The following is an 18083-nucleotide window of genomic DNA, read 5'->3' as shown; positions in this document are numbered from 1 at the left end:
ACGCTAAACCAAGTCACCAAAGAGAAAAATAAGATAAAGGCTAAAGAGAGCCCATTAGTCTTTTATTTATTTATTTGACACAGTTACAGACAGTGAGAGAGAGAGACAGAGAGAAAGGTCTTCCTTCCATTGGTTCACTCCCCAAATGGCCGCCATGGCCGGCGCTGCGCCAATTTGAAGCCAGGAGCCAGGTGCTTCCTCCTGGTCTCCCATATGGGTGCAGGCACCCAAGCACTTGGGCCATCCTCCACTGCCTTCCCGGGCCACAGCAGAGAGCTGGACTGGAAGAGGAGCAACCGGGACAAGAACCCAGCGCCCATATGGGATGCCGGCACCTGCAAGCGGAGGATTAAACAAGTGAGCCACGGTGCCGGCCCCGGAGAGCCCATTAGTCTTAGCAGCAAAGTCATCACCAGTGACTGGGGAGAAGCAGTTTTGGGGAAGTGGTGGGAAGCCAGATTGCAGTGGATGGAATGGTGAATGAAAGGTGATGTATTAAAAAGAGTGGATTATTTTTTTCTAAAATTTAATTATGAAGAACCTAAGAGAAATAGGGCAGTGCCACAAGGGGATTATCACTTTGAGTGTGAACTTTTAGTATGTGAAAGCCAAGTATATAATCATTATGCTAAATGTGTAAGAGGTTGAACATAAAGGAAAAAAGTGATAACAGGTGAGGCAAGATCCCTAAGGAGGAACTTGGGATCCAGAGCATAAATGTAGGCCTCAGAATACGCGGGGGACTCTTACGTTGGGATTCAGGACTGGATTTACGACAAGTCCATTTGCAGAAAAGTGTGTGCTGTCAGGAGACTATCAGAACATAGAAATTAGAATTCTCACCTGATGAGCTCCATTTTCTCTGTTAAGTAAGGTCATCTACTAAGAATAGTGCCAGAGATGGTATAGCAGCCGGCTTGAAGAAATGGATGAAGATGTGAATAGTTATGGAGAATGAGAATGATATCTGACTATCTGACTAGAGGATCACAGGATTGATGAGCAGCAACAAGCCCCCAGATGAGGTTAGAAGCTATAATTCCTATAGACAGACACTCAGCACCCTCACTGTAGATGCAGGTAAGACAGGCAATTGAATTATTGCAATGTGGGGATTTTATCTGGTAGGTGTAGACAAGGGAAGAGTAGCAGAAGAATGGTTGATAGGCTGATGGATCCCAGGTTCTGCTTTAATAGGGAAAGATGTAAAGCCAGGAAGAAAATTATCTTTGGGAGGAAAAGTCAAAATATCAAGGGTCTGGAACAATAATTCTTAAGTGGATATTAATGAAGTCAGAGTAATCTCAAGGATGTTTTCAGACTGCACTCCTCCTTCCTGTACTGAGGTTCTGACATGCTCCACTGAGAGGCATCCATTGTCTTCCTTTACCTCTTCCCATTGAGAATCACTTCCTAGAGAGCCATTGTCATTGTTGGGCCTGTCCCTACGCCAGTCACCTAATAAAGCTAAGGAGCAGGTGTTACTGTCCCATCTACAAACTTCAAAAGCATAACCTCATATCAGAATATTTTACTGTTGAGAATGGAGTATATGTGTTTTGTTTTATGTTATATTTCACTTCATTAAGTAGAAACATCAGTAAATTAGAAATCATTTTCCTAATCCAGTTCCTTGGTTTGACCGTCTGTGACTTGACTCTCTCTTTGAATCTCAAGTTACAAAGACCTATAACAACACTGAATAGGTGGAATCATCCCCTGAAAACTTTTTATGTCTAGCCGCCTCAAATTTTATTTAGCAGAATTACAAAATGGTTAGCAATGATGGGGACAAAATAAGTGAATTATATCTGCCGAATGACTTCATCCAAACATACAGTGGGAAAATAATCAAGATGTATGCCAAGTGACTTTTTATTTCATTTTTTGAAGCTTGTTCTTTATATTTCCTCCTTATATTTATCTTTTGATAAATCTTAAAATTGTCTTTTTCCTTAAGGGCTTTATGTTTTTCTCTCCTTCTCTCACTGCTTACTGTCTGTTTCTTTAAGGTGAGAATGCAGGAAGATGCAGCTCTTCTAAATAAAAGAATAAACACTCAGCCGGGGCTCACAGCACTTCCTGAGAATCCAAACACTGCGCTTCCACCTTTCCAAGAGACACCTTGTGAGTTGCAACCGAGGATTGACCCATCTCTTGGTCAGCAAATGAAGGATGGCCTCGTTGTGGGTGGCCAAGGTGATGCTTCTGTAGATGCCATTTACAAGGCAGTTGTCGATGCAGCCAGCAAAGGAATGCAGGTTGTCATCACCACTGCGGTCAACAGTACAACTCAGATCAGCCCGATTCCCGCCCTGAGTGCCATGAGTGCCTTCACTGCCTCAATTGGTGACCCATTAAATCTCTCCAGTGCTGTCAGTGCTGTCATTCATGGACGAAACATGGGAGGTGTTGAGCATGATGGTAGACTGAGGAATGCAAGAGGGGCTCGGCTGCCCAAGAATCTAGACCATGGGAAAAACGCAAACGAAGGCGATGGGTTTGAGTATTTCAAGTCAGCAAGTTGCCAAGCCTCCAAAAAGCAGTGGGATGGGGAGCAGAGCCCCAGAGGAGAACGAAACAGGTGGAAGTATGAGGAATTTTTAGATCACCCAGGCCATATCCACAGTAGTCCCTGTCATGAAAGGTCCAACAACGTGTCCACACTGCCATTTCTGCCTGGGGAGCAGCACCCAATCCTGTTACCACCAAGAAACTGTCAAGGGGATAAAATTCTGGAGGAAAATTTCAGGTATAATAACTACAAAAGAACTATGATGAGTTTTAAGGAGAGACTGGAGAACACTGTGGAAAGATGTGCACACATTAATGGGAACAGACCCCGACAGAATCGGGGGTTTGGAGAGCTGCTCAGCACTGCAAAGCAAGACCTGATCCTAGAGGAGCAGTCTCCAAGTTCCTCAAATAGTTTGGAAAGTTCTCTGGTCAAAGACTACATCCATTACAATGGAGACTTCAATGCCAAAAGCATTAATGGGTGTGTGCCTAGCCCTTCAGACGCTAAAAGCATTAGTAGTGAAGATGACCTAAGGAATCCAGACTCCCCCTCTTCCAATGAGTTGATACATTACAGACCAAGGACGTTCAATGTTGGCGACTTGGTCTGGGGCCAAATCAAGGGACTGACTTCCTGGCCTGGAAAATTAGTAAGAGAAGACGATGTTCACAATTCATGTCAACAAAGCCCCGAGGAAGGGAAGGTATACCAATCTTTATCCATTGTCAAATACTAATCTTTGTCCAGGTATCGGTACTTGTATGTTGTTATCATCACACTGGAGTCTTTGGATTTGAAATTAGGATTCTTCGTGACTCACTGAGCATCAAATGGAGGGGAGTGGTGATTGTGGTCACCAAAATGCCCTATGCACAAGGGGTGAGTTGTGAAAGTACAGATCCCACTAGGCCCAGGGAGGCTCCAGTCCTGCAGTCAGGTGTCCAGAATTTTGTCAGTGCTGCCTTCCTTCCCTGCATTTATTAATTCTTCATTCCGTACACAGAGGAGGAAGGCAGTGGTGATGAATGGGGGTTGGGGGGGAATCTGGTAGCTGTTGGTGGTCCAGGAATGTGGCAGAGGGAGGGGCCCTCCCAGATGACAGAAGGTGACAGGGGACAGCAACTTCTACGTGTGCTTAAATGTGACACAGAGGGCTGGAGAGGGGATAAAATCTAGGCGGAGTTGCAGCTGTTTCTGGAATCAACAGGTAAGGTCTAAGTTCAAAATGGTGTCTCATTTCAGGAAAAGTTCTGGGCCTTTGTAACACATGGAAGTGTTTAACCCCCTAGTCTGGTTCTACTTAACACAATCTGATCATATAAATTAAATGAAAACTGCTCCATGAAACTACCATTCAATTTAGAAGAAATTAGTAGGGGTTTTCTGGGTTTCCTTGTTTCCTCCCTTACAAATGGTAAAATTGACTCACTAGGCAAGAAATAAACAGAATGTTTAAAATAGGTTGAAAAATTTACGTCTTACCAGAAGCAGATAATTATGCACATTCTGCTCCTATGTTGAGAGCGAATGTAGTTTTTTATTTTCTTAGGTAATAAAAATTACTCTTACAGGTATACATTATTCTCTTAAAGAGTATATTGTGTAATACTAGTCCAACTCTGCTTAGACTTTCTCTGGCACTTGGGTTTAATGGCAGGAAACCAAAAACGTTTTTGCCAGCACAATGAAAGGATTGTCTTTCTCCAGATGACCAGGAGGTCCTTAAACCTTTGCTTATAGTGCCTAATATATGCTTGTCAGGATACACTCCGAGAATAATGTCTCTGCGTTTGATAAGAAAATTAATTCCATACTCCTGTTCTCCAAACATTTTGCTCTCTGTACTTTCTGAGATCAGACAAACATTCTTTAAGTTGATAAACCTAAATATTTTGATAGTTTATTCAAGAAATAATTAGAAACAGCAAAAGTGGTCTTTTATGATACAAATGGAACTGCTGCAAATACTAGATGTAGACACTGAACAGTTTTACTACCTTTAGGCAGACACACCAAGTTTTTTTCATGGACCATTTTACAAAAAGCCTAACTAAAGATTACAGCCTCCTTTCCCTGGAAACATTCCTTCTGTCCTGTGTGGCTTGTCTGAATAATAATATTTTGCTGTCAGGGGAATAAAGGTGTGTATTTGAAACACATTTCACACTAAGCAGTGGTCTGAATCTTCTGATTAATTTGTGCCTGGAAACTCCTGTGACTGAGTTATCCACTCTTGTTAGGAGAGATGATTTTAAAAACGTATATATTACCTAAGAGTCCAAGAAATATTTATTTTGCTTCATTTAAATAATCAGCTGTTTTTCATTAGCCATAAGATAAGCAAGTGTTTTTAAAATCCAGAGTCTTCTTCCTTATTGTAGCAATGACTAATGTCTAATGCAGAGTATCAGATTACGTCTGTAAGTTCATGTGTTCCTCCACCCTTTGACTGACATCCTTATTTTGCATTGTCAAGTAAAAACCTTGCTATCAAGATACATTAAAATATCTTTAGTAATTCAAAAACATGATATAAAATACACATTAGAAGTAAAAAACTGAAAACATGTAATAAAGTGTTAAAAATTTATTCATGAAATATTTATCTATCATTAGAAAGCAAGGTTTAACAGCCTTAAAAATTCTAGTGAACATTTTAACATTCTTAAAAGCTTCTGGTCTCTTCAGGAGCTCCCTCACTTCTGCACTTGAAAAACCCAAGTACCACTTCACAGACACTTTTTTTCCTTCTGTCTTTCACAAAGCAAAGGAAAGACTCCTTCATGCCTTATTAAATGATGCCCAGTGAGTCCAACAGTGGTCTCCAAAGACACAGGTTTGTCTGATTTCAGGCCCTTACCTTTGTTTGCAGTATTAATGTCTCTGGTTCATCAAGGAAAGATAAAACTGTGTTCACTATCTTGTAAGGCAGAGCATGATCTGTGTGGGAAAGACCTGTAGGAGAACATTTTTTAAAAATTGTTAAAGTGAACCAATGATGATAGACATTTTATTTATCTAGAGCCCTTAAGGCTCAGCACAGTGTCGGATAAGGAGATCCTTGTACCTTAATAACCAGACTTCTGTTTTAAAAAGTTAAACAGTGCCTTAGGTTCCCTTGCGTATATTGTGGCCGTTTGTAACATTTTAATAAAGCCTAGAAAGAAAGAGACTAACTCCATAAATAATTTGTTTATTGCAGTAAAACCTTATTAATTCCACCTTATTAATGAGGGATATGGGATCATATCCTCTAGTGTTTATTATGTTTTTGTAGTTTCTCAGGAGAAAAAGTTTGCCAAACAATTTCCTTACATGTTATCATTTTAAAACCATTTTTAGCCTCCCAACTTTTGTACTATTTCTGTGACCATCAAAGTAAATTAATTCAAACTCCTGCCAGATCGCACCAGACAAAATCTATGTTAACTCAAGTTTTAGAATGCGTTTTTAAGCCCCCTCCATCCACCAGCCTATCATTTATTATTTTCAGTTGCAATCTCTGCTCTTAGCAACACTTCCAATTCGTTTTGTTTTTCGAAGAGTTGAAGTAGTAAAGCTAAATAATTAATTAGCAATATTGCACATTTACTATTTCAAAGCAAACTGGGAACTTCTCGAGCTTGCAGGTTGCACAAGTGGTCTCTGGTCTGAGAGAGGCCAGTGCAGGGATCAGAGCAAGAGCTGAGATCTCCACATTGTTTAGAAGTTACTATTTTAGCAGACATTGTTGGTCGTGATAGTAAATGACTTGGTCATTTCATCTTTGGTGGGAAATTTTACGTAGCAGAGCCACTGATAATGCATTAGAAAAGTTCAGCAGTTTCTGAGATGATTTCCCAGGAGGTATGATTTCTAAGCAGCAGGTTCTGTGCAAGCACAGTCTACAGAGAATTACAGAGAAAGGAGAGTGTAGGAGAGAGAGGTGTGGGCTCTGGGGGTTCATGGGAACTGAATCCCAATTCCAGTTACCTAAGTGGTCCTTTGTGGTCTGTTAATCTCCCAGGAGCTGCAGGGTCCTTGCTTCTCAAGTCACATGTTAATTCCTCCTCAAAATGATGTTTTAAGGATTAAATGAGACTCCATAGATAAGATTATTCAGCACACAAAAGAGGCTCAGTAAACTTTAGTCTTGAGACAAGCATGTTGTGCAGTGGTTGAAAAGCTGCCTGAAAACGCCCATATCCCATGTCTGGAGTTCTTAGGTCCAAGTTCTGGTTCCAATTCTGATTACAGCTTCCTGCTAATGCATACCCTTGGAGGGAGCAGACGATGGCTCAAGCACTTGGGTCCCTGCTGGCCATATGAGAGACTCAGATTGAGAACTGGTCTCCTGGCTTTGGCTTAGCCCAGCCCTGGCTGTTGCAGGCATTTGGGGAGGAAATCAGGAGACCTCTGTCTACTCCTTTCAGAAAAGGAAAAAAAAAAAAAAAAAAAAAAAAACCTGGCCTCCTCACCGTATTCTGTTAGGCAGTCTGATGAATTCTAATGCCACCATTATGGAATTGCAGTCATTTGACCTTAGATATTCTTTACCCATGCATTACCCTTGCACAAAGTTCTTATTAACCAAGTTGAGAATGGAAGGGTTATAAGGACTAATATTCAAAGAATGAAATAGCTCGTGATTATTTTTCTGCAGCATATTGTACACAGATTGATGTAGCTGACTGTAAGTTAATATTAGCCACTAATCAAGCACAAGTTGTATTTGAAAGTGTTTAAAGCACTGTTTATTGAGTGAGTTTGAAAGTCCCTCTTACCTCAGTGTTTCTAAGGAGTGTTAACTTCCTCTACCTTTCTACTTTCCCCCCACAAGCACAATATTAATTAGCAGGAATTGTTAACAGTCTGTCAAAAGTTGGGCTGAGTCATGTACATATTACTGTCCTAACAGTGAAGCTACGTGACACACTGAAGGATATGTGCCTGTCATTATGCTGTTCAGGAAGTGGCATCTCCCTACTCTCAGGCTTTTTTCTATTCCTTATCAGTTTATCATGGAGCACGTTCTGGGAGGTAGCTATATTTGTTCCGCATAATTGGTGCATATTTCCTTCAGAACTATGAGTCTTGCATTTTTTTGTGGCTCAGTGGCCAAGAATAAGCGCTCAGTGCTGTGCTCCCGTACCTGGTCATGGTCAGATAGATGCACTTTCAGATCTTGGCATCAGGTTAGAGAAATCTTGAGAAGGATTTCACTACCCCTCCTATTGCACCTAGGAGCCATAATGTGCAGTCATGTTTCAGTAAATGCAACTATGAGGGAAAACAGTCATCTTCATGTACTTATTCAATAATTATTAAAAATATGGGGAAATGCTTGTTTTCTAAAACATATTTTATAATTATCATCTTTGATCTTACATTAACTAGCCTAAAAAGTTGCCTCTCAAGTAATAATAATGAAAAACTAAAATTCTTTTTTTTCTGTGTAGATAATCTTTGCTCTTTTTGAACATTATCCCATTGGTCTTCACATTTTGTTGCTCTTCCCTTTGATGTGTATTTGCACCTGGGGCAAAACTGAAAAAGAACTTACTGCTGGTTTGGTATCAAAAAAAATTTTTTTTTTCGATGTAACATTTGTTGTTGGACAGGTAGAGAGACAGCTCCTGACTATGGAGAGAGGACCTACGCTTCTGTGCAATACCACTTGATTCACTGGAGACATGAGTTTCCAAGGGTCCGTGGCAGTGGGTAGGGTGCTCCTGGTTAGAATCACATGTTTACTTTTTCCCACACTGTAATATTTAGCAGTTAGAGATAAAAGTAACTTTCTGAATAGTCTTTCAAAACTGACAGAATTTGTCATTGTTTTAAAAAATCTTATCCAAATTTATTTGGGAGCCATTCGGTTGCTGTATGTCAGTGCCGCATCACAGACATGCACATTTTGACAGCGTGGAGCATAACCAGAGACAGCTTGCCCTGCTCTGGGCTCGTGTAACTTAAGACTCTGAGGCTGACTCTGAGAGGTGTGCCTTCCTGTGATGCTGAAACTTTGAAGAATGTTCTTTCTGTGCTTCATTACAGAGTTAGCTGATTGTGTTCTTTGGTGCTGTCGTTCTCTGTGTTCTTTCTGTATTTATTTTGCCTTATACCTTTTCCTAACGACCATTGGGAACAAGTCCTTTTATTGTACCCAGTCAATATTTGCAGTATTTGGGCTGCATTTTAGCTGACAGGTGCCGTCAATGGTTGTCAGCACCGGAATCTTCTAGAGAAGAGAGGCAAAAAGATTTTGGAAAGTAAGAAGGTTAAAATCCCAGCTAACAAAATCAGTTCCTGATGAAAACTTAAAAGATAAGTTTAAAAATCAAAGATGTGATATCAAGAAAAAGACTATGCTGAGTAAAGAGCTTGGGTGAGAATAAACTTTACTGTGGTGAGTTGTGGATTATTGTGAACTTTTTTCTCCTAAGTGAGATTAGGAGGAAGAGGAGGCCCATCTGTCTTCACACAGGTAAACCGAGACACAGCGCAGAATTCATGATCTTGTCAGTACAGTTTTCATGTAGATAGCGACCAGTGGAACCTCAGGTCCGGGGTAAATACAGTTCCATGAACTTTTAGAAATAGTTCACCCAAAACATTTAGTTCTATTTGTATGTTGTGGATTTTTATGCAATTTGCCATCACATTTAGAATAGATATACTTTCCAACTGAAATGTGGTTTTTTGGTGCCCCAAAAAATACTGTTCTCCAAAGTGAAGAGAATTGGAAGCCCCCCCCCAAAAAAAAAATTGCCTCCAATAGTGCCCCTGACTAACTCTGTGATGCTGTGGATTTGGTTAGTTTGTTTGAAAAGTCGGGGATTTCTTTAAGGGACTTCTCCATGAGTATTTTTGTTGTACTACTGTTGGAAAATTAGGTTCATCTGTTCTGTTATAGTTGTATCAAATTTTTACCCTAAATTTTTTATTTACCATTAACTCCTATTTCAAACATAGTGAAATATTGCACTTAAGCTGGAAGAATTTTACAGTTTGAAGATGTTATTTTTGAAATATTTACTATTATTTTAACATTTACTATTTAATAAATGTTTGCTAATAATGAATCTAATATTTGCCTCATATTTCCTTATTGCTGTAGAGCTGTATTTTCCAGGCTTCAGTTAAACTGTGTATTATTTATGCTGTTACTTACCTAACACTTTTCCTTCAATTCATTTACCAGTTTACTTATTCATTCAGCAAGTACTTTTTGAACACATATTTACTGGGGACTCTTCAAACTAATTTTTAAATTTAAATAACATCTTTAGTCTTATCTTAAGATATAATGTGTGAAATCAAATATATTACTTGTATTTATCTAATATAAATTTAAATGAAGATGTAACTCTTCTTTAAAATGTTTAAAACATCTGTCTGTGTTCCACCTAAAATAATTTCGCTAATACCCACAGCACTTTGGGAGAAAGGCTGCTTTGGTGTTTGTAGAGAATCTTCATGTTCATGGCATTCTTAGGTCCCATCAATGACCCATAATGATGTGCATAATGATCCCCCTTTTACAGATGAGAGAACGGAAGCCCAGTGAAGTACGTTCCTAAGGACCCAACTCACAGGCACTTAAGCCAGCCTCAACGCTGGTCCTGCAACTCTAAGCTTGGTACTCGTTGCCTTATAAATCCCCCCCAACAACAGGGCATGGGAAGTGAAGAATGAGAAGGGGAGCTTGAAGGCATTCATCTTGTCTGTTATGGAAGCTGTGATGTGATGTGGCTTGTGCTTCATCCTTTGACCTTTGTGTGACAGCTTTGCCTCAGCATTAAATAGCAGCAAAGAATTCACAAAGGGAGGTGTTATCCCGATGAAAGCCTGCAGGGAATTTTGACATCCTCTCCAGTAAACTAGCTCCATACAAAAGTGATCTAGCATCATTGATACAAGGTTTTCTAGTATGTGCTCACTTTAGGGGGTTAGTTTGGCTCTGTGAGCTTTGTGTCTTTTTGTCATAGACTTTAAGTTAATTCTGAGATATACTACAAGCCATGGTGCTGACCCCATATAAAAATTAAATTGCCAAATCTTTAGTATGTGCCTTGTGGACAAAATAAACAAGAGACTCAGCCTTTGTCAGGAAAATGCTTAATCCTCCACCATATAATAGAGTCTGGCTTTCTGAGTACATTTCTAACCCCATTAATCAGCCTATGTGACTGTTAATGCTGAAGAATCATTATAGCTAAAGAATCTGAAAGAGTTCAATGAAAGAAGAGTTTTAACATTCAGAAAATTCAGTATATGTGTATGTTTTCAATAGAGCTATATTTGATCTATAAATGCACATCATTTCCAGGCATCTTTTTTTAATTCTTATATATAATGTGTGTAAAGAGTATATACCATGATGGGTATTACTATCAGCATCATCATTAGTAGACGAGACCATGTGGGCAAATTATGAGTAAAGATAAATTCTTCTCCCAATTTCTCACAAAGATAGTAATTAAATAATTTCTGGAATTCCTATTCAAGATTATAATTACAAAATTATTACATACCTTGAATGACTTGCTCCTCTAGTGTGACTTAAAAATACTTGTGTGTTTACACTTTTTACTGTTGTATGTATATATTTGATTTCCTAGTACTTTTTTGATTTGCAAAGTAGCTGAGTGGTTTTCCATTTTTAAACCATTAAACATGATTTCTGTGTGACTAGAAATTGAATTTATTTTGTTTTTCCATGATACCATTTTTGGGGTATCTTTAAAGAGTTGTCTGAATGTTGTTCATGATTATGAATATTTTCCAGAAACAGTACACATTCAGTATATATTTTACGGTAAAGTACTAAAATTCTGAAATAAAATAAGCACTTTCTTTTGGATATGTATGACCTTGTTATGTCAGTAATGCACAGTGATGTGTATCCTATTTATATTTAGTTTCAGAAAGCACCATCATTGTATTCTCTTTCAAGGCCAATGAATATTTCCTAAATAATATATTTCATTGTGAGAATACCTTAAAGCCTTAGAGAAGATTTAAATGAAGAAAGAATAGTGGGCCGGCGCCACAGCTCAATAGGCTAATCCTCCGCCTGTGGCGTCAGTACCTTGGGTTCTAGTCCCAGTCGGGGCGCCGGATTCTGTCCCGGTTGCCCCTCTTCCAGGCCAGCTCTCTGCTGTGGCCAGGGAGTGCAGTGGAGGATGGCCCAAGTGCTTGGGCCCTGCACCCCATGGGAGACCAGGAGAAGCACCTGGCTCCTGCCTTCGGATCAGCGCGGTGTGCTGGCCACAGCGTGCCGGCTGCGGCGGCCATTGGGGGGTGAACCAACAGCAAAGGAAGACCTTTCTGTCTGTCTCTCTCTCTCACTGTCCACTCTGCCTGTCAAAAAAAAAAAAAAAAAAAAAAAGAGAGAGAGAGAGAATAGTAGATAATTATTTCAGAAAAAAATGACTAGGAAATTATCAAAGCATAAAAATTTTGAAGATAAATTTGGGTTAGTTATCATCTAAATGTTCTTTAAAAGTGTAACTTAATTTTAAATCATTTGACCTAAGTTTTTGAATGTGCATGTGTGGTTGTATTTTGTGTGTGGTAAGTGTAAACCTTACATATATAAAATGTTTATTTCAACATATGTCAGAATTAGTATGGTGAACATAGGTTAAGCACTTTGAAGTTAGACCTGAGCTTCAGTTCTGACCATGTTACTTAAACTCATTGAGCCACATCTGTAAAATAACAACAATAAGAATAGTTTGCAGTTTAATGCAGTTTAATAAAAATACTAGTTTGTAATGATGGATAAAGCATAATAAATGCACAAGAAATGCTTTTGCTGTCCCTTATTTTTTATTTAATTTAAAATAAACATTGAAGACAAAAATAGTTTTGTCACCAGAGAGAAGTCATGGGATTCTTGTCTTTGCGCAAAAAAGAATTCAGGCGTGAGAGAGCAAGGTAGCAAGGTTTTACTGGGGGCGGGGCATCCATCAGAATGTAATGGACAGAGAGTGCCCATCACTCAGACTGGGATTGAACGGAGAGAATACACCTGGCCGGCCAGTTGGGCGGCTCAGTGGAGAGCTGATTGTGCAGTCTTTGTTTAGACTGAGCCTATAATAGGAAAAGGGTCCAGTTTCCTCCTCCCCCCCACCCCTTCCCATCCCCATCCTCCTGGACAAAGGGTTTGCTGAGTGTAAATTAGGAAATTCCTCCCCAGGCTTGCTGGCACCTGGCAGAGGGCCCTGCCCACTAGGATGTAGGATGTAGTGGCTTCATTGCTCTATGTTATCAGGCCAGATGACCCATTTGGTGCTGAGGAGAGAGCTTTCCCATGGGGAAGGGCTGGGACCACCTGGGAGGTTATCAGGGTCTGGGCAGGACTTTGACGTGTAGATGCTGGGCTTTTGCCGGTTTCCTCAGGCCCCTCTCACACGCACATAGGCTAAATTGTAATTTCCTCCCGAACAGTTTGATCTCAGTTTTTATTAACATATTATAATTGTACATATTTGTGATAATTTGATGTATGTGTATAATGTATAATGATCAAATCAGGGTAATCTCTTTGTGTTAGGAACCTTTGGGTTCCTCTTTTCTAGTTCTGTTTGAAACGTATAGTAGATTGTTGTGAACTGAGTCCCCCTTCTGTGCTGCGGAACATTAGAAATCATTGCTCTTCTGTGACTGTCTTTGCCACCTGTTATCCAGGCTCCCTCTCTGCCCCTCCTTCTGCCTCTCCTAACCTCTGGTGACCACTATTCTGCATACTACTTCTATGAAATTGACATTTTTATTTGTCATTTTGTGCCTGGCTTTTATTTCACTTAGGATAATGACCTCCAGTTCCATCCATGTTACCACAAATAGCAGGATTTCATGCTTTTTATGACTGAATAATATTCCATGTGTGTATATACCACATTTTCTTTATCCATTCATCCATCAGTGGATACCTTGGTTGATTCCATATGTTGGCTATGGTAAATATTGCTGCAAGTAAACCTAGGGTAAACTTAGGTGTGCTGATAGCTTTTTGATATACTGATTTCATTTCCTTTGGATATATACCCAGAAGTGGGATAGCTGGATCATATGGTAATTCTATTTTTAGTTTTTTGAGGAACCTCTATACTGTTCTCCATAATGGCTTCACTAATTTCATGCTCCCACCAACAAACTAACTTAGTTTTTTTAATTAAGGATAAGCCTGAACTGGGATAAGTTTTCATTGTGATGGCATGCTTTGTTTCAGTGTGAATCTCCATCCAATGGCCTGATCCTGAGAGATCCTGAGATCTCTCACAACTGTTGTATCATTTGTGTCTAACAGAACCTTATATTAAAAGAGAGCTCCCTTCCTATTACCGAGAAGATCATTTAAATACAAGTGGAATTAGTTATTGGTTACATACAAATAATATGCAAAACTTTCTTATAGTCCATTCACGTAAGTGAATACAAGATGGAGCTTCCTTTCCAACATGAAATGTGAAAATATACAGACACCTTTCTTTTTTAACAGTTTATGGATACATTCAACTTACTTAAGCTTTTCTAGACTTCACAATAGGGCACTTTTCTCTATGTGACATTGCAACACCATTGTTTCGTATTCTAGCATGCAGTGGGTCAGGTGCCCAACTGAATTTGTGTGTTTAAGATTTTTGGGTTCTTTAGGACAAAATATAAAAATATGAATAATAAAACATTTCCATTATTTGAATATTTTTTCATTGAATAATGAGAAATGCTTGCTTACAGATTTGATAATGGAACCCCCTTTTAATCAGCATTTTCTAGATTTTAAGCAATCATAAATGTTATTCACAAATCAGTCACAAAAATATGATGGCAAAAATTAGTAAGCTTTTTTGTTCATTGGTGTTTATTTTCTTATCCATGAGACATTTAGCTAACCTCTGGGTTTTTATATAGAAGTGACTTAGGGGTGAAGGGAGAAACTGGGGTAAGAGGTAAGCAGGGTCCTTGTCTTGAAGCTGGGTTTATATAGCCAGCAACACTGGTTTCACTTACATTGATCAATAATGGCAGTGTTTTTCTAAAGGTGTTTTTATTTTCAAGTCACATTCAGGTTCTTCCTATTTATTGTTTTCCCTGGGAGGGCATGGCTTCAAGACCCATGACAGAGATCCTTGGGGGTACCTGTGGCAAAGGCGCTTATACAAGCACCCCTCTCATGTATACCCACACAAGCTCACTTGGTGGCCAAACTCTGTTGAGGTGTCACGGGCTGGCAGTGTGAAGCAGGATGGGAGAGAGGCCTCGAGGCACAGCAGCAACCCCGCCCCACTCAGTGTGGCTGTGCATGGCCTACTCCACGCTTGTCTTGTGGCCTCCACAGAGCATTAGGTAACAACAGGTGCTCCATGGCGGGCTGTGTTCAATTTGACTTGTAGCATTTAGATGCTCAAGCAACTCTAGTAGGAAGGTAGGTGTTTCTGCCCTTGTTTTAAAGAGGAAAAAACTGAGGCTCAGATCATTGAAGTGTTTTACTCATGCTCAGACACGAGACAGTGGGATTCAGACTGCTGGCTCCACAGGCTTTCCCCTTCACTAACCAGCACTCTTGTCTTCCTCAGAAGCAGTGTACGTGTGCAGTTGCTGGCCATCAGATGCGCAGAAAGTGAGCCAGGAGCTGTGATTTATATGATTCTGTTCACTGAAGCTTATTTAAATTCCAGGTTTTGTTCCCAACATTATTTTCAAAATGTTGACAATTTCCAAGCCAAACAGCCTTTCATTCCCACCGGTGTTGCTGCCACCTGGAGCCACAGAATCGCCCTCTCTCAAGCCAGGACAGAGCGTCTGATGGGGCAGGGAAGGTTAAGGCTCCCCTCCCCAGTGCAGCTCCTGCTCCTATAGCAGGAAAGTGAAACCCGTGCTTAATATTGCAGGTCTGGGTAATGTGGTTTGGTCTTCATACCTTCACTCAGGTGGAGCCCGAGAAGTTGAAGACACTAACAGAAGGTCTGGAAGCCTACAACCGAGCCCGGAAAAGGAACAGAAAGTAAGCACTTGGTTTTCTTTCCATTTTCTTTTTCAAGGATGTAGTTTACTGGTTTTCCTTAAAAGGGACCATACAGCCTCATTGATTTTGTCCATGCTGTAGCCTGCCCTAGTGATGTTTAAGAGTTGTCACCAAGGAGGACGTTATAGACAGGCCAAATTAGCTATAACAGAAAAGATTTTCTGTTCTTAATTATGTTACGCTTACATTGTGTGTGGGGATTTGCTTCTTCAACAGCTTTTTCTTCGTTCCTTCCATCTCCACCCCTCTCATTTAGTGGGAAAGAAAGTATGATTAATATTCTCTACATGTAGCAATTAAATAGGCTCTAGAAATGTGGCAAGTCTCTCTATTTGCAATTCGGATACTTTGGAAGGGAAATACACCTAGTTGTACACATGTAAATAATTTTGACAGATTTACTATTAGTCAAAGTGACGCCAACTAATGACTTTTTGTTGCGGCAGGGGTATAGACTTTGCTTTGTAATTATAACAATAAGTTGAACTTTGGGCCATTGTTATTCATGGGTCTTTTAAAATTTTATTTTCTGTGTAAATGTAGTATGGACAAGCAGATGATATTAGAAACACAGTTTTTGCTGTAATGAAATGTAGCTTTATATTATAACTGTTATTTCACATTAAGGTGGAAAACTATAAATATGCTTCTGTAAATGTACATAGGAAATTATTTAAGAATATATTATCCACAGACCTATTCAGTGGCTAACTCCACATTATCAAACAATCAAGAATTCCATGTTGATTTTTGTTCATTTGTAAAATGATCCTCACATTCTACTCCCCTCCAATATCCACAGATAGGCTTAGTGTTTTTGTATTTAATCATTTTTAAAATATTATTTTAACTTATGTTTGTGCACCAAGATTTATAACAGAGACCAGACTGGTTAACAGCATATCTTGCATAAAGAGCTTATATAATAGTATCAATAATATGTTAAAGGACACCCTTTTTCCCTTTGGAGTGTTTTTACCCCAAGTTTTAGAAGGCACCAAATCTTAGGGAGACTGTTTTCCCATGAATAGCATGTCCCATGAAAAGATATCCCTGAGAGACATTTTTTACAGAGAGAGGGAGACACAGAAAGGGGTCTTCCATCTATTGATTTCATTCCCCCAAATGGCCGCAATGGCCAGAGGTGGACCGATCGAAAGCCAGGAGCCAGGAGCTTCTCCTGAGTCTCCCACATGAGTACAGGGACCCAAGGACTTGGTCCATCTTCCACTGCTTTCCCAGCCCCTAGTAGAGAGTTGAATCGGAAGAGGAGCAGCCTGAATAAGAACTGGTGCCCATATAGGATGCTGGCACCACAAGTGGAGGCTTAGCCCACTATACCACAGCTCTGGCCCCTGAAATGACACTTCTTATGCAGGGGTTAGTAATAGAATAAGGCCTGTGAAATTAGTAGAAGGTATGGACGAAAGGAAGGGCATTATGAATTACTTATATCACAGATCTGCAGAGCACTCATTGCTGTACAACATTCAACAGCACCCATTTCTTTGGTGTAAAAGATCCCCAGAATGTTTCCTCCAGGGAAGTATACCAGCTTTCTGGATTGTGTGCGAAATAGGGATAGTAACACAGAAATGAAATTACTCCTGCAAGTATATAGACCCACTTCCTTGAAATGAACTGGATCTCCCCTTGTACATTTGCTGTCCAGCAGTTTCTGAAAGGTAATGAGTAGCAAACCACAATTTAAAAATTCTTCCTTCAAAGACAGCTTACTCTTCTTGGTGAGATAATATGATCACTCTGTAAAGGATTCCCCCTTTGCAGTACAGATCAGAGAGGTAAGAGAAGAAACAGGAAGTAAGAGGTAGTGAAAGCAGCTTTATGTATGATACTGTTGTCTAAGTAGTAGACTGACTTGCCTTGCGGATGTCCAGTACAATGATTTATGTTTTGCATGTATGATTTTAAGCTCATTATTTTATTCTCCAAACCGCAAGATGTGCCAGATTCACTGAGCCCACTTACAAATGAAGACACTCAGACCCAAGTAGCCCAAGCCGTTAGTTGAAAGTTGCATGACTGACAAATAATGTGTTAAACCTACTCATTTTTTATTATTCCCAATTTAAGAAGATTAATTTTACAAAATAAAGGAAAGATCTGTGTCAGGCACAGTGCTGCAGTCCCTGGAGCTCACTATTTAGTGAAAGAGATCCACAAACAAGTATTTAAAATGTAAAATGACAGCATTATGAGGGAACTCCAGAGGCTCATGGAAAAAATGGAATTAAATAAAATGTCTACTTTGGTATATCAGATATTGAGATCCATGCATAATTTTTTCATAATACACATTTTTTTATTTATTTGACAGGTAGAGCTAGACAGAGACAGAGAGAAAGGTATTCCTTCCATTGGTTCACCCCCCAAATGGCCGCTTCGGCCAGCGCTGTGCCAATCTGAAGCCAGGAGCCAGGTGCTTCTTCTTGGTTTCCCATGTAGGTGCAGGGCCCAAGCACTTGGGCCATCCTCCACTGCCTTCCCGGGCCACAGCAGAGAGCTGGACTGGAAGAGGAGCTTCTT

The 18083-nt window shown here is 39.8% G+C and overlaps 1 protein-coding gene across 18 annotated transcripts in view; it reads left to right on the top strand.

Moving 5' to 3' along the window:
* MBD5 (methyl-CpG binding domain protein 5) overlaps positions 1 to 18083 on the top strand; it is a 489398-nt gene that overhangs the window by 457842 nt on the left and 13473 nt on the right. For 13 of the 18 annotated variants that reach the window (XM_070070952.2, XM_089329196.1, XM_089329193.1 and 10 more), the window contains 2 exons: positions 2013 to 3221; positions 15403 to 15515. In XM_070070952.2, coding sequence (XP_069927053.2) covers positions 2013 to 3221; positions 15403 to 15515 — 1322 coding nt within the window. Of the gene's footprint in view, positions 1 to 870; positions 1026 to 2012; positions 3222 to 15402; positions 15516 to 18083 lie in introns of those variants that run through there. The other 5 variants (XM_017342832.4, XM_017342834.4, XM_070070956.2 and 2 more) reach the window with 3 other exon arrangements.

The sequence above is a fragment of the Oryctolagus cuniculus genome, chromosome 3 (genome assembly GCF_051225735.1).
Source record: "Oryctolagus cuniculus isolate XC-2025 breed Fujian yellow rabbit chromosome 3, ASM5122573v1, whole genome shotgun sequence".
In the NCBI taxonomy this organism is placed as follows: domain Eukaryota; kingdom Metazoa; phylum Chordata; class Mammalia; order Lagomorpha; family Leporidae; genus Oryctolagus; species Oryctolagus cuniculus.
This window is presented reverse-complemented; position numbering and strand designations above follow the sequence as displayed.